The 16,138-nt window shown below is 39.1% G+C and overlaps 1 protein-coding gene across 12 annotated transcripts in view; it reads right to left on the bottom strand.

Annotated features, from left to right (window-relative positions):
• Positions 1-2,248: 2,248 nt before the first annotated feature.
• ATP10B (ATPase phospholipid transporting 10B (putative)) overlaps positions 2,249-16,138 on the bottom strand; it is a 156,107-nt gene continuing 142,217 nt past the window's right edge. For all 12 annotated transcript variants that reach the window (XM_080554977.1, XM_080554978.1, XM_080554971.1 and 9 more), the window contains 8 exons: positions 12,675-12,987; positions 11,383-11,459; positions 10,867-10,992; positions 9,315-9,515; positions 8,439-8,519; positions 8,222-8,326; positions 7,595-7,782; positions 2,249-4,641 (listed from right to left, as the gene is read on the bottom strand). In XM_080554977.1, coding sequence (XP_080411103.1) covers positions 4,134-4,641; positions 7,595-7,782; positions 8,222-8,326; positions 8,439-8,519; positions 9,315-9,515; positions 10,867-10,992; positions 11,383-11,459; positions 12,675-12,987 — 1,599 coding nt within the window. In that variant the 3' untranslated portion in view covers positions 2,249-4,133. The remainder of the gene's footprint in view (positions 4,642-7,594; positions 7,783-8,221; positions 8,327-8,438; positions 8,520-9,314; positions 9,516-10,866; positions 10,993-11,382; positions 11,460-12,674; positions 12,988-16,138) is intronic.

Below are 16,138 nucleotides of genomic sequence, written 5' to 3'. Positions count from 1 at the left end.
CAGACTTCGTATTCAGTCTCAGTCTTGTTTATGTAGCTGAGAATTATCAGGTGTTACATTATAGGAACCAGGCAGCAAGCTCTGTTCACAGTTGTCTCATGTCCTGATAATTGCAGCAAGTTCCAATCACTGGCAATGTCAAAAGTACTTTACAGATCTTCAGTGTTATTTGGTCAGCTCTCTAAATCCCACCCTCTGCTATCATTATCTTCAAGCATCTCTTGTTTCTGCACTTATGTTTTTATTCATCAGTGCTACTCACAAGTACCTAATCATGCCATGTCCTGCCTGCAGTCACCTTATGCCTAAAGCGAATAGCTCAGTACTTGCACGCCACCTCAAACTGCAATCAAATGAATTTAAACAGTGTAGCATCAGCCAACAAAGTGGCAAAATATACATAATTCATCCTTGGGAAAAGTGGTATGTGTTTTTCTTTTCTTTTCTTTTTTTTTTTTTTGTACTGCAGCATTGTGCACATCTATCTCTACAGAGTGTTAAAGGCTTTTTTTTTTTTTGAGATATATAAGAGAACAAAATGGATCCATCCCTCTACTTCACCTGATTAATTCTGGATTTTAGACTGAAGTTATTGCTGATATCAAATGGATATCGGTTGTAACTGTCAAGGACCACATATCCACCTTGCTACGCTAAAACAGACATGAAAAAAGAGTAGAGATAGGTGTGCATTTCTTAGTCCTTGTATTAAAACAAACAGCTCACCTCTGTTGAGAACATGATGGATGACTCTACATTGACCATTGCAAGCAGCCTGGGATTGCATGTTACTCCACCTCTATAAGAGATGTCACCTTCACCTTCAGTTTGTCACATAGGTATAGCTCTGTATAGCTCAAAGCACTGTTGCTTATTCAGCATCGTTATTACAATGTGATAGACCAAAATAAAAAAGTATGCACTGATTTCACAAAATACATCGATTTTAGTATTTTACAGTCCAAGCATATGAAACATTGAATATCACCAGAACATGTATTAAAATGCGAGACACTTGTTCTATTGTGAAGCATTCACCTTAAAACTAATGAAACATATCTTGACAGTAATACTAAATGCATCTGAAATATAAAGCTATCTTGAAATAGATATTTAAACCAGTTAGGTCTAAATAACCCATTTAGTAAACACACTTCCTCTCTTGCAAACATACATTGGAGGGCTTGTTTTCTCACTGTAGGCTTGCATTAATTGAAAAAAATATATAGTGTTTTATATCTAGATGCCACTCCCAAAAGGGATTGATAGTGTCAGCTAATTTATCTCATGATCAAAGGGATGTGCCTGTTCACTGTCTTCCTAACACGTGACAGTTCATGATCACTGCTTACCCAAAAGCACAGGAGAGATCACACTATTTAGCAGTGAATACAGGTCTTGAACTATGGCAGTACCTGCTTCAGAGGAGGACTGGTGGCATTGTCACCCAGCAGGAGATGTATTAGGCGAGAGCTTTACAAAGCTGCAGAACCAGATGGGATGCAGAGGCCAGGTCTTCCCTGATGCTGCCTTTGCTTCTGGTTGTTTCAGCTTTCTCCCTCCTTGGGGATCAGGGATGTGTTTCCTCTATGTTGCAAACTCTGCAGGTGAATGAATCTATTGGACCATTTTGTTATCATCTACCACACAACAGAAGTAACAGGCTGTACATCCATCTGTAAAACTATTTGAGGCATCTATTCAAATTTTGCTCCTTTCCATCTTTTGCCTGAAGTAACTATTTTTGCTTATAGCCTAGAAGCTACTTAAAGATGGACTGTTTTCCACTTTGTTCATCACTTGAAGCACCACAGACTCCATTGCTTAGGGCTTTCAGGGACTGTTTTGATGGAGATCATAAGCAACCCTTCCTTCCTTCCCCTTCTTTCTAAAGAGGAAACGCCCTCAATTATACACTATTTCTGAATGTAAGACCAGCTGTCTAGGCAAAATGCATGGTAGAATAATTTTGCAGAAGCAGTATTAAGAAAACATGAGATTAATTCTCAGCTTTGATTTCAGGAACCTCTACAGGTCTTCCAGATGTGATTAAACATAACTTGTCTGTCCATGGCCCCTTTCCATATATGCTCAGTCCTCTTGCTTTTTGATAAACACCCCTACAGCATGGCCTAGTAGATAGAGGAGTTGTCATTGAAACATTATCTTGCCACTCCTGGGTGACAAGAGGAAGACTGCTCCTCTGCTTCTGTTTTAGTGTAAGTCTCACTCCCAACAACACACCAAGTCAGACCATGTTACATTTTATTATGATAAAAAACCTTCACATTTTGTAATAAAATATATAATAAGAAACAGGCATCTTCTTTAATTTCAGATGAAACGGACCATTTTATGTAAAAACATGGCTGCGAATCATAAAGACTTGATCTTAAGTCATGTCACCCAAGGTTCATTACCAGCTAGTGAGCAAACATTTGAGCAATCTCACACCCCATTAACAATAATCTCAGCTATGCCTAATTCCCTTCATTTGTACATCATGCAAAAATCTCTTTCTAAATTGCTTTACAGCTGACAATTAATACTTTATCAATTACAGTTCTATGTGTGCTCTTGCTCTGGCTACCAGAAATCCCAGTGGTGGATATGCTACTCAGTCTTGCCTGAGTTGCTTTAAAGTAACATCTTGAGGACTCTAGTTACGGTATTGAAGCATACAGAAGGTAAATTAGTATTTGCTAAATAGGATATTAAACAAACTTCACACATTGTGATAGGTGGCAAACAGCTAAAATAACATACATATAAAAAGCTAAACACATACTTAAATCAGAACCAGTGGTAGACTCACAAAAGTATAGATGGCTTGAGTTTAAAACATGGTTAAGATTTTACCCCACATTGTGAAGAAAAACTTGGGATATGATCCTAGTAGTCAACATTTCTATAAGAAATACTAAAGTCACCTTTAATAATTGCATTGCAATAGGTAGTGGTAAGGGTGACATTTTATGGTTTTGTTTTTTTTTCCTCCTTGCACCTTGTTGCCCTGAGATAATGAAAAGGATGAACATGTTATGCATATTTTGGTCATTCTACACCATGTACTTACTGCAATGTGATTAATGAACCTTCATTAACTGCTTGTTAAAATATCTGTCATTGGGATCTCCATCAACTACTGATTGTAACTCATTGTGGGGAAGAGCATATTTATACTTGATTGAATGCAGCAACACGTTCTAGATAATGTAGGGAATGAAATGAAGAAACTGATTTCCAGATGAAAAAGCAAGGAAAATTTTAGGATTCTGGAACATAAATACTCAAATCAGACTTGTTGTATCTGTCTGCTTTTGAAGCTGAATAATTAGACTCCACTTATCCTTAAGTTATCCTGTCAGTTCTTGTAGTTCTGTATTTGCATTCTATTTCATAAACTGCTTTCTCGTTTTCTTAAAAGTATCAGGTCAGAACACTGCCTTCATAAAAACACAGAGTTTAGTGTGCAGGGAAAGCAAACTATAGACATGATATTGTTTGATATTGTTATGTGAATAAAGTCTGCATATTAAAAAATGGAACATTCTGTAGTCTCTTTCAGGTGCTGTGATTCTGCAACTACCTGTAGCACCAGGAGACTTTTTTTTTTTTCTTGGCAAGACCATAATTTTTAAATTAGCAATATCATTTTAAGACTTTGATATTAAAAGTTAGAGTAGTATGTGTTGCTCTAAAACTTGGCTTAATGTTGAATGGATTCTCTTTCTATTACCTCAATAGCAGAACAACATTGAAACATCACTAGTGCAATTATTCACTATTACCGTGAAAGAAAAATACTCCTGGATGAAAGAAAGTAATTGTGGATCTCTCGGCAACTGTGTGAAGCTTCTGTATCTTTTCTCTAATGACACAAAACCAGAAAGATCAAAAAGTCATTGAATGACAAACCCCAACGATATATGCACTTAGGAGAAGCTGCATATTAGACATCCTATTGCACTACTCCAGCAGGTTTGTAAATCCACATGCCTCTCTCCTTTTGTAGTGAGCATCATGATTAAGTATAAATGGATTTTTTGTTTTCCCTATGCTATCTTTCTCCACATGGGCTGCACAGCAGAGATACCATATCCAGAAAATGAATCCCATTTCTGAATGCTTTTTCAGAGTGTCACTGCACTCACAGAGCGTCGATGGCTTCCATGGTTAAATTTTTCACCTTTATATTTAGTTGGTTTGCCACTGTCCTGTCCAGGAGATGTTACCCTACTGGGTACTAGGGGGCAATGACCAGTGAAAGGTCCTGCTGAAGATTCTGTAGCAGTGTATTCTTCCTCTGCCCACCTATTAAAGAAATAGTAGCCTTCTTCAGGTGTCCATTTCTTGAGAGGATTCACTTCAGAGGTGGAAAGTCCCTGACTTTCCGTGTCCCTATGAGATACAGTTGCTGCTGCTGGATGTAAAAATGGTGACAAACATAAGTGGCTGATGTTTTGGTCGAGATCATCATTAGATGCTGGTGATGCTACAGGTGCATCAGAAGTTGTTTGTTTTCTTGACCTCAGTTTCTGGATTTCAAGATCCTGTTGCTCTTTAGAAAGCTTATCTAGCTGCTGAGCTTTCAGTATCAGAGATGTTCCAAAGGTTCCTCGCAGAGCGAAAATAAAGAACCTAATGAAAGAGGAAGAGAATGGATTGTCTTAGCAGTGGGTTTCTCCCGTAATCTGCATCATATGACACAAATCCTGTTGCTAATTTTCCAGTACTCTAAAGGCATCTGATAGACACCTTATGCCTTGTAGGTGAAAGCTGGCTCCTGGATGTTAATGCAACATGTAACAACGCACTTACCTTGACCTGTATTGAGTCAACTACAAGTAAATAAATGCAAAATGAATGTTAATAGAACCATTTGATTGCTGATCAGCACAGGAAAGATACATAGAAGCTCACTGAGAGGTTCTGTATTTGTGGAGATTGAGATTATACTGCTGGAACAGACTAAAGAAGGGACCTTAATTTGATAGAAAACACACACACACAAAAAAATTAAAAACATCATCTTTGCTCAGGAAGCATTAAAAAATATGTCCAACTTGCCAATGCAGGACAGAGAACTTATATAACTATATATAGTGTGCAGTGAGTGACTACAAACCTTTGCTCCATGTCATGTCCGTCTTATCTGAAAAGCAAAGCCTTTTTCAGGCACCATTTCTAATAGGGTTTGACCTTTACATACATGGCCTTTCTAAATACTTAAAACAAACATGAAATTTGTTTTAATTTCTCTCTGAAATTGCATTAATAAAGGTGTCATCTTCACTTCTTGCTGCTAAATATATGCATAAATAAGCACGACAACGTTAAAAACACTAACAAGCTAGACTACACACAGAACGGGCTTTTAAAGGAATGGACTTCTCAGGTCTACCTGCGTAAACAGGAGTGGAAAAACATGTATTTACTGTGCCCATGCTCAGGCTGCTCGAACCCAGGACTGGGAGCTGTGCTGTTGCTAGTTACAGCTGGGCAGCAGAGCACAACTACTGAGAACCCAAGGCCATCCACAGAGAAAGGAAGGAGAACTTCCCATAAACTTCCATCTTCCATCTCATAAACTGCTCTTGCTTGCTCCCACCCTTCCCTCAGCCTTGCAATGGGAGACTCAGCAACCTGTTGGGACTCTGGGCATTCCTGGCAGACCACAGTCTGCTTCCACAGATGGAGAAATATATCTGGTTTGTACGCTGAAATCCTCCACGAGGCACAGTGCTTGCCAGTGAATGATGATGAATTTCATATCCCTCTGCATCTTCTCAGACTTAGGTATTTCAGTGCCTAATGCTGTGCAGTCTGTGTCCCACTACCTAGTTCAGTGGCAATGTTCAGATGCAGATGCACACTGCAAAATGCTGCCAGACAGTGCTTCAGGACAAGCATGCATGTAGGCAGGGTGCAGGCAAACCACATGGAGCACCTGCAGTATCTCAGAAATGTCAGCTAGTGCAGGAGGCAATCGTAAAAGGAAGAACTGAGGACAGCAAGGATTTTAACAAAACCTCTTAGAAAGAAACCAGAATCTCAAGGCTCCAACTGCTTTCTAAGGGAAATGAGGAACAGGGAGTGTGGTGAGATGAACTAGCTGAAACCCAATTTTAAGTGCAGGACTATATTTAACAAAGGGTGGTTTCACCATTGCTATCATACGTTGACACAGCCAGAAACTGTCAGCCAGACATAGTAGCAGAAACTGGAGGCTGGGTATTCTTTGAACTAAGGGCTCAGCAGAAAATAATCTGAGTTACCTACATGATGGAACAGCATTTCTCCAACTTTGAAGGTATCAAGATACAAATCTGTAAGCTCACTATCCTGCTGAGGCACCAACAATCTTCACCTTGCTGAATTCCCAAGATGGAATTATGAATTCTTAACCACATATTTGATGCAGCCCTGAGTAGAAAACTCAGGGTCAAAAACGACACTGTGAATGTGGGCTGAAAGGAAGAAAAAAATCACACGGGGAAAAAAAATATCTGGAAGAACAATGCTCTGCCTAGAAGACATGAGACCTCACTGAACCACGTGTTGTTTATCCTGACCTGAAGTTACATAATCTAACATGAAATCACAAAGAAATCTCAACTCAACTGGGGCAATAAAAATAATTTGAAGAGAAATATTAGTTGGTCTTGAAAAAATACTTTTTAGACAAAGCTAAGGCTCAAATTATAATACTTAAAAGCATTTACAAAATCAGATGATGAAAATATTTTCCTAATTCTTCCAATGTCAGCGTGCTGCGCTACTTCATGACAATTAGGATGAGAATGAGACTAGCAAGTTAGTCAAACAGAATCATTTATTTAATTGTCTAAGCAGAAATAAAATTTTAAAATTTTAAATTAAGTTTTAAATTTAAATGTTAAAATTGGTGCAAGTCAGACAAAGCATACCTGCTTAAAAGAATGGATGAGGTATTAAGCACCGAAGTAGTAAGGCTACTACACACGTATATGCGAACAGGATCATGTTTTTCAAACCAAATTTTCTCAGGAAACTACCAGAACAATTCTCTCTCCCCCAAATATCATTTAGTCTCAATTAAAGTTATCATTAACATACCTGATTTGTCACAAAGAGTAAAACTAAGACTCTGGATGTAGAAAAGTATTTGATATAGAGGTGTTCTTAAAGTTGGCTTAATAATACACTATAATGTACTGAAGAAATGGAATATATTTTGTAACTTTTAAATCATACAGGCGTATTTCAAAGACTAGCTTTCTAGTTTTGATCTGCTCTACTACATTGTGTTTTTCATAGTGAACATTTACATAAAGGATTTGCAGCAGTAAACTTTGAAACACCCGAGAAAGTTTTTTCTGACTGGAAAACAAAGGCAGTATATGTATAGAGACCTATCTAGGCTTATATGACCACATAAACTAATGATTCATGAACAGGAAAACTGAACCCAGGCTTCTGACTTCCAGCCTGATTTCTGCACAACATATGTGCCTGACAAATCTCACATCTAGATACATCATTATTGTTATTTCCCTCAAACACCTACAAATTCCCCAAACGAAAACTGAGGAAAACAGTGCTTTGCACAAACCTTGGCAAGAGTGCGATGACTGGGGTAATAAGACAGAGTAAGTAGAAGGTGGGTTCTGAAAGCTGTTTCTCCATGATCCAGTAGGGGCTGGTGGGAGGGTTGCAGACCACGCAGGCAGCATTGTAGATCAGAGAGAAGATGAAGTAAATCACCACACTCCCAATCATCGTGATCCAGTGGAACAGTGTCTGTAATCACCAAGAGTACAAAATGACCATAATGCATCTGAGGCCCTGACTCTGGGTGCAGGACAGAAGGACAGAAAGAATAACTAGAAAGGAGGTATCCAATGGATCCGTGTTACTGAAGAGGGCAGCTGGAGAAATACCTGGAAATTAACTTACAAACCAACAGTGCCAGTGAACACAGTTCTTGAAGTAGTATGTTCTGCTCATATACTGAAGTATATAAAAGTTGTGTACTGTCCAGTCCTAAGGCACGGTAGAAGCAAATTTTGTTTCTGTGCTCACGAAGCTATTACCCTGAGGCTAATAATAAATTCTAACATATTGTGAAATCTCACTGTAATTAAGGTAAATGATTCTGAAAGAAAACTCTATGGCTATATGGTATGTTATGTGCAGAAAAAGAAAAAAGTTATGTGAATGGGACAGACAAAACTCATACCCATGTTTTCATTTCTAGAGCCTGGTGCAAGAGGATGGTCAGGAGGGAAATGGTATTGATGGGGTTTCCAAAGGAAAACACATCTATATCGGAGTCCTTGTACATCTAGAAAACAGGCAGATAGACTGTGATGAGCCTTGACTACTCGGAAGTGATTTTTTTTCTATTTTTTTTAAAGAGGATTGGAGAATGAGAATATGAATGACCCCGTACTTACCAAATAGGGGACAAAGAAGCAAATAAGACTCTGATAGAAGGCGTCCAACATTGTAATAATGAACGTTGACAGCTTGTATATCTGTAGGAGTTTACAGATAACAGTCATTATGATGGCACACACATCTCTGATCTGTCCTGCAGAGATATTTGCTGTTTGTTTTTCTTCTGCTCAGACTACTCATTATAGCTAACTAGCCTCTCTTCACGAACAAAAGCCCCTTGAACAGCTGATTTAGAACACTTATCCCAGAACAGGCATGTGTTAACTAAAGACAGTAAGATTTCTGGGAAGATTAGCCCACTAGCTAGGGATTGTAAAGCTCAATGTCACAAATGCCTCCGTCCATACCCAAAGGGCCTCATTCCTCAGATTCTTTTTCAAACACAGATCTTCCTGGGGCTAACAGGGTTGGGCAGAATTCCTTTCTTTTAAGGTTCTTTTTTTAGTAAAAAAAACTTATCCAGAGACCTGTGATGCCACAGCTCTGGTGGAGGAGAAACATTACAGGAGTGAGAGAAGGGTGGGCTCCTGTGGTTTCAATGCAGACATAATGCCAAAGCAGCAACAATGACTTCTTCAAAATGATAAAGAACATATATGTGAGGTTCAAGAGCTCCTCCTAAGAAAAGGGATGGGAAGTCCTACAGAGAATCCTCAAATTTTGCACTCCTTTGACTAGATTTTTCAAAACGTGACTAAACATGATGTGAACAAAAACAATTAAACCTTCTTTTTGTGGACATCAGCAAACTAGAAACCGTAAATAGATCATTTGGTTTCAGGTGAGTCTGAAACTCTTCTCTTCCCTCCCTCCTCACAAACCCAAATACCGTGGGGTATTACCAAGCAGTTACTTCAGCAGTTAAGACATACCTCTGAATTTTGCCCATTCTTGTACAACTCAGGCAAACCCAGAAGTGTTTCTGCAGAAACATCTCTATCCAGGATTCCAAAGACCAGAGGTGGCATCGAGGTGAAGAAAAGATTGAAAAAAATCATCTGCCAATAATCTATCATTGTGTTGCCTGAGAACCCACAGAAGAACTGGTACCAGAAGAGCAGGTTGACGTAGCTCTGTGGGAGAAGCAAAAACAAACCCAATGTTGTGTTACAGGCTGAACTGTCGTTCCCCATATGTGCAAAAGCACATCCCTCATGCTGATGTGATCTCTCTTTGGGTTGTGCAGGCTGTGGAACCACACATTTCCTGTGGCTTCTCCTTTATGTCCTCTTCCCTCCTCCACCGCATCGTTCCCTATTATGAAAGCTGATGTGGACCCTTCAGTTTGCAATGCATAGATAGTTTGTGATTCCCATAGTTTCATCTAAGAAATTTCTGCAGTACATTGGTTATTGACACAGTTTCCCAAGAATTCATTATTTTGGTTAAAGGTACTTTCAGTAGACATCTCGACATGTTGTTCCATAAAGCAGTATATCTTAAGGGACGGCTTCACACTGATCCACTGTGATACAGCTGCATAAAAACTCTTAGGTTACTTTAAGAAAATATAACAGAATAAGTAAACAAATTGTTCACAGCTCTGAGCAGCAGATTTTAAAATCCTTTTACAGGTTTGCTGTCAGTGTGGAATCAAAGGCCTCCTGCTCCCTAATGGCACCAGGGAGATAATAGAACAGCAGCACCCCAGTCTGGAGAGCTATTTCATATTGCAAATAAATATTCTTTGAACTCTGAAAGGATGCCCAGTTAGTAAAAAGAAAAAGAAAAGTTTCAATTTCTATTACAAATGTTAACACAGATAAGACATAATCCTTATTCAAAATTATATAAAAATATAAAATACGGATACTTTGAATTCTAAGTAAATAGTCTTTCATGCTCTGAGTATATTTCATGTCAAATTGACTTGTTTGCACAGTCTTGCAGACACTACTGCTATCGGTTTTATCCACTTTACGTTATTCTTCAATGCATATGCTCATTTGCATATACATTACATTTTTAATAAAAATGCCAGATGTGACTGCATCATTGATTGCAAGTGGCTCCTATCAAATTAAATGCAAAAAAGCAGGTTTCACTGGCAACCAGTTCTTTGTGTGGAGTTGTCTTCTGTATTCTATCACTAATAATCTGATGCTTCTAATACAAATTTTATTTTGAGACTCATGGGTATTATTAACAAAGTTTCTTGAACAACCATATAAAAAGTTACTAAACCTTCAGTCCCTTTTCCCTCCAGGATAATGTTATTTCAAAAGATGTTTAGATCCCATATTTTCCTCAATGCTTTATACAGTGCATTACTAAGAAGGAGGTAGCAAACTTGCAAAGTGCAGAAGCAGGAATTGCATTTTCTTAAAAAAGTAAGAGAGCATAGGAAACAAAACTCAGAAAAAAAACCTGTCCTGTATTTAGCTCTTAGTAGTATGTAAGCTTCCATAATTTTAATCATCTTACCACATTTTTGTAGAAAAAGTATATCACCATCTTTGCCAGGCGAGTGTAACACCAATGTCCATGAACGAGAAGTAGTTTTTTGAGATGCTTAAATCGGGATACTGCAAAGTCACTAGCCATCACAGCCTTCAGTAAAAAGAACAGAAGTTACTTTACAATTTCTTTTTCCCCACTTAGTATGACGGAATTTGAACATGGACATTGAAACAATTTTCTACTATTGCATATTGTAGGGAAAAAAAAAAGAAGCTTTCTACAGTGGACAGACATCTTTTTCCATACTTATGAGAAAACACTAATTTGTCCATGCATGCTAATTGTTGGGTCAAACACTCCTTTTTGGCTGGTCCCCTAATTATGGGGATAATATTCTTTTCTCTGCATATTCTTTTATGACAGTAATGATGCCAACCTGCCTCTTTAAGGTGACACTCAGGCTATACAGCTGCTATGAAACTTATTAAGCAGCAAGAAATCATGTGACAAAAGAGGAGTGGAAGTAAACTGAAATGATACCTGCATGCCTTCTTGGCCAGATATTCCAATCCCAACATCAGCTGCTTGAATCATACTTACATCATTTGCACCATCACCTAGAAATGGGAAGACAGAAATGAAAAATAAAGACGCAAGAAAGGGTGTTTAACATGCCTATACTAGAACTAAAAAAATAATAAAAAAATATGCAGCTGTGCTGTTAAGCATGGGCTATTCTGCTGTACCATGCACCTCAGTTAGTGTAACTGATAGTCAGCATTGAGCAACCATGACCTCTAGGCTCTGATCTTGGTTGGAACATCCTCCTTCTCAGAAGACCTGGATACACCACTAAGCCTGGCATTGGGATCAGCTGGCTGGTGGCATGGACACCCCGACACCATCCACATCTGCACTATTTTGTATATTTCTGCTCGGTCAACTTCATATGCTCAACAGCATGCTTTGCAGAATCCTACTTCACTGAACTCTCCAAATTATATGATAAATTTTACTGCAATTGACAATGTAGCAAGCCAATTTTAGGAGTTATTTTGCTCCTTTCAACTTTTAGCAACATGTTGAATAAATAACAAAATTTCCATGGAAAGAACCATCATGGTTGCCTGCAACATGGAGATTGTGAATTAGGTTAACTGGTAAAGCAAAAGAAATGAAGCAGAAGGCTGTGAGTTTATGTTTTCAACTCTAAGGCAAAGCGAGAAATTTAATACATCAGACTCTTCCTTTTCTGATATGCTTTGTTTGGTCCACATAGACGTATTTTTTAGTTTTAAATAACAAAAATCAATTCTGCAAGGATTTTACTGGGATCGCTTAACAACAGTGAGCTGGAAACTCAAAGCATTTCACATTATTTGGAGGTAAAAAGCAAAGGAGCTGGTGCTTAATGCTACTCTGGGGATAACTCTGGTTCCACCACTTGGGAAAATCTGACAGGAAAAGGGCTTTATGAAAGCACAGAACAGTAACTACTATCGACTGCTTTCCTTCCCTAAGTGAGGGGATTCCAGAGGGAACACGTACGTGTGTTTGTACTTGTGTGCTTGAAAGGGACTACTGGGAGATACTGAATGTGGAGCGTCTTTATCTTATTTAAATGGGGGGCAGACTTGCTCACTGAAAGCTGAAGGAGGACTTTCATATGGCTGTTGGTTAGGAAAGACTATTCAATGCTAGTTTTTCACTGTATGTATCTAAGAGGAGGTGTAATAAATAGCTCATACAATGTATATATTCCGTACATTTTTAAAACTCACATTGAAAGAGCCTACTGCCTATTTCTCCTGTAAAATTCAAAAGAGAGGTACCTATCGACAGGGTCATCACTTTTAGCTGCCTCCGAACGAGCTTGACCACCATGCTCTTCTGGAGGGGGGTGGAACGGCAGCACAGCACCGAACGGCAGTGCCTCGTCAGCTCCAGGAACTTCTCCTCCAGGCCCCCCTGGAAGATGACGCTCAGCGTTCTGCCATCAATCACCAGTCCAAACTCAGGACTGGGCACCTCAGAGGCTGATAAAGATGCTGGGATAAAGTCAAAAAATTTCCTCCGTGGTTTTTCAACCTCGTAATTCTTTCTCACTTCTTCCAAGGTTAAATTCAAGAGTGATTCACAAGTTTCCTGTGAGAAAACATAAGTGGTTCTAGAAATAGTTATCTCCATCTCCCTTTACAGCACAGCACCTTACAAAGTGTATGTTTGTATAATCATGCCAGTGGGTTGAAGCCTATCAGATGAACATTGGGGAAAACTGACTGAGAAAGACACTAATTCGTCAGACTGGAGATTATTTCAATGACGACATCAAATCCTTCAGTGAAAACAACACACATTTTATCAGTTAGTTAACTGCAATAAGAAATTATTTCAAAGAAAAAAAAAGCCTCGCTTCAGGAGGATATAGTTGTATTTGCAGTGCTGAGAGTTCAGAAGGAAAAAAAAAAACCAACAAACTTTTTTGCTAAAGGACATTTTAAAAACTACCTATGATGTGAATGATGTGAGATATTCCAGCCTTTGCTTCCCTTGGAAATAAATTATGGTAGAGAAACAAGAGGTTCAGATTTCCAGAATTACTCAGTGACTTTGACAGTTTGGCCTTTTCTAGGTCATAAATCAGGTGCGTGTCACAGGGACACAACTAAAGCTTCATATTGCCCAGCTCAGTGCTTCAAACACACGCTAAACCTTTCCTTATTAGCAAATTTGCCTCATTTTGGATGAAAGTCACCTTAGTATCACACAGAGATTTAAGAGGGGCACTTTTACCTCTCCCATACAGATCTCCTAAATTGGCACACCACTATCAAACAAAACCCAGAATGATCTAAAAGTTATTTTGCTGCCTGTTTGTACTAAAAGTCCTCTTTCTGTAGCATGGCACTGAATACCTGAGGAGCTAATCACTCCTTTTTCTACCTTTTCTGTCAGCCTTATTGAGTGATGATTCAGTTCTGAAATGTTATTTTCACATTATGTTGCATAAGGTACATGTGTAGGATGTTTGCAAGATTTAAATTACACTTCAGTGGGAGGTTCTGGAATCAAACGTACCTCTGACACCTAATAGAAAGCTGCATCAAGCCTGCACACTGAAAACCTCCAAAAAATATTGAAGCAGCAACATCTTTCTGTGAACAAAACAAAAATTGTATTGGAAATTCCAGGCTTGCATTTTTAAATGAATCCCTCCAAACTACCTACTTGTGTTGCCCCTTTCTGGAAGGTACGTAATTTCCAGCATTTCAATAAGCTGCTGGGCTCAGGGGTGGAAAGAGAGTCCTTTCCCACTGAAGCCAGCCACCATAGTTCCCTAACTGCTGTCCTTACAATTGTTTCCTCCTGGTTTTGAGCTTCACCTATTCCTCAGCACTGGAAGAGGTTGGGTAAAAATATTGGGGATGGAAGAAAAGATTGGGATTTCTTAATACGGTGCTGAAAATTGAATTGGACAGCAAAATAAAAAACAGGCAAAGACACTAAAATATTTCAATGACTTGAATTAAGAACTGTTCCATGCTCAGTACGTGGCCATGAGTGAAGATGAACATCTGACAGAAAGCAAACTTAACCATAGGTGCAAAGAAACATTGTGGTATTTCCCACCTGGATTCACTTCATTAGCTATTACCCTTTATTAACCCTCTGTCAAAGGCTTTATCTTTTGATGGATATTTAGTTTAAGGGTTAACTTTGTCAAAATTAATGGGCTTTTGTGAAAGGAGAAACCTTTTGTATTATTTGTTTTCCTTCACTGCAGCCACTTGGGGACTCTTCACAACCAGTGTCCTTGGCTTCACTTTGAAAGGGAGGGAGCTAAACGGCATTGAAATATAAAGCTAATGCCCACCAAATGACATACATTCACACAAGCACCTATATGCACGCTGTGTGCGCCTGAGTCCAGACTGACAGCCACATAGGGTGCTGTAGGTGAGCACATCTGCCTGTGTTTCCTGGAGTCAAGGTGGTTCTGCCTGTAGCATCTCTTCTCTGACAGGAACCATCTTCTAATTTCCATCCTAAATATATTCATTCTGCCTCCCGTTAAAGCAGATATGCGTATCGAATGAAATTACACATCGAAGCAAGGAATGTATTCTGTGCTGAATTCCATATCATCTTTGCATGTTTCCCTATTTCCGTGACACTAAGAGAGAGACATTTGCATAGCATATTATTCCTGTTTGGAGAACTACTAGCTGCAGACAAAAGAAGCTAGAAAGTAGGCCATCTGACTGCTCTATACCACTGCCTATCAAAAGAAAAACAGTCAGTATTTTAACATTACTTAATTAATCCTCACAACAGTTTTACAGGGAAAGACAAGCTTGTAATGGGGATAAAAATGGAGGCAACTGAGACAAGTGACTTGCCTAGTCCCAAAAAGAGGCCCAGCCTTCCCCCCTCAACCTCCCATCTACCTACAGAAAGGCCCTTCTCATGACAGTTCCCCTTACTGCTGAGTACAGGTCACAAGTGTACGCTGCAAAAAGAGAACAGAGCAGCACCCTGGTGACCTCAGGGCCACTTGGGGCTGTACAGTAAGATGGCACTGACAACAAAACAAAAAAGAGGACAGCTCAGCTGGCATTTTGGACATTAGAAATGATCAGGTATGTTGACTTTTTTCAAATGGGTTGAGCTGTAATGCCTGAACTTGCACTTCCCTAAAACTGTCTCACAAAGTCATCTGCACTGCAAGGATGCCTGGAGCAATGCCACGTGAAGCTGTTTGCTCCAGCGGACATTCCACTTTCTGAGAGCAAGGCATGGTTTCCCTGGTACCATGTTGCTTCACAGTCTGCAAAAGCCAATGTTGCTTTTTTAAAGCTTTTTTGCCTTCGCCATCCTTAATGGCATTTACCTTCTTTGAAAGTTTGTTTCTCCCGTCTGTTCAGATGGTTTCAGGAATAGCCATGGATTGCACCACAGATTGTTCACTGAATTTTGTGAGTCACAGGAGCTGACAGAGATGCCCATCAAGTGATTATTTTCATTTTGGAGTATGTTTGCTTTATCTACCACCTGACCTTCTTGTTGCCTACAGAAATTCAGGGAATATCTGTGCACATCTACCACTATGTAGGCCACCATGGAGTGTCAAGAATGTGACTGCATTTTTAACCAGCCCACAGGAGCTATATTTAGGTTTCTGAGAAGGAAATGCTGCTTACACAAAAAGACACCAGGTTAAATTGTTCACACTAATAAATTTCTGATTAAGCCTAATCCTATTTGGGAACATGCAACTAGAAAGTTCTGAATTTAA

The sequence above is a fragment of the Anser brachyrhynchus genome (assembly GCF_964034855.1).
Source record: "Anser brachyrhynchus genome assembly, chromosome: 14".
NCBI classification, from domain to species: domain Eukaryota; kingdom Metazoa; phylum Chordata; class Aves; order Anseriformes; family Anatidae; genus Anser; species Anser brachyrhynchus.
The sequence above is the reverse complement of the archived record's forward strand: the minus strand, read 5'-3'. Positions and strand labels throughout refer to the sequence as shown.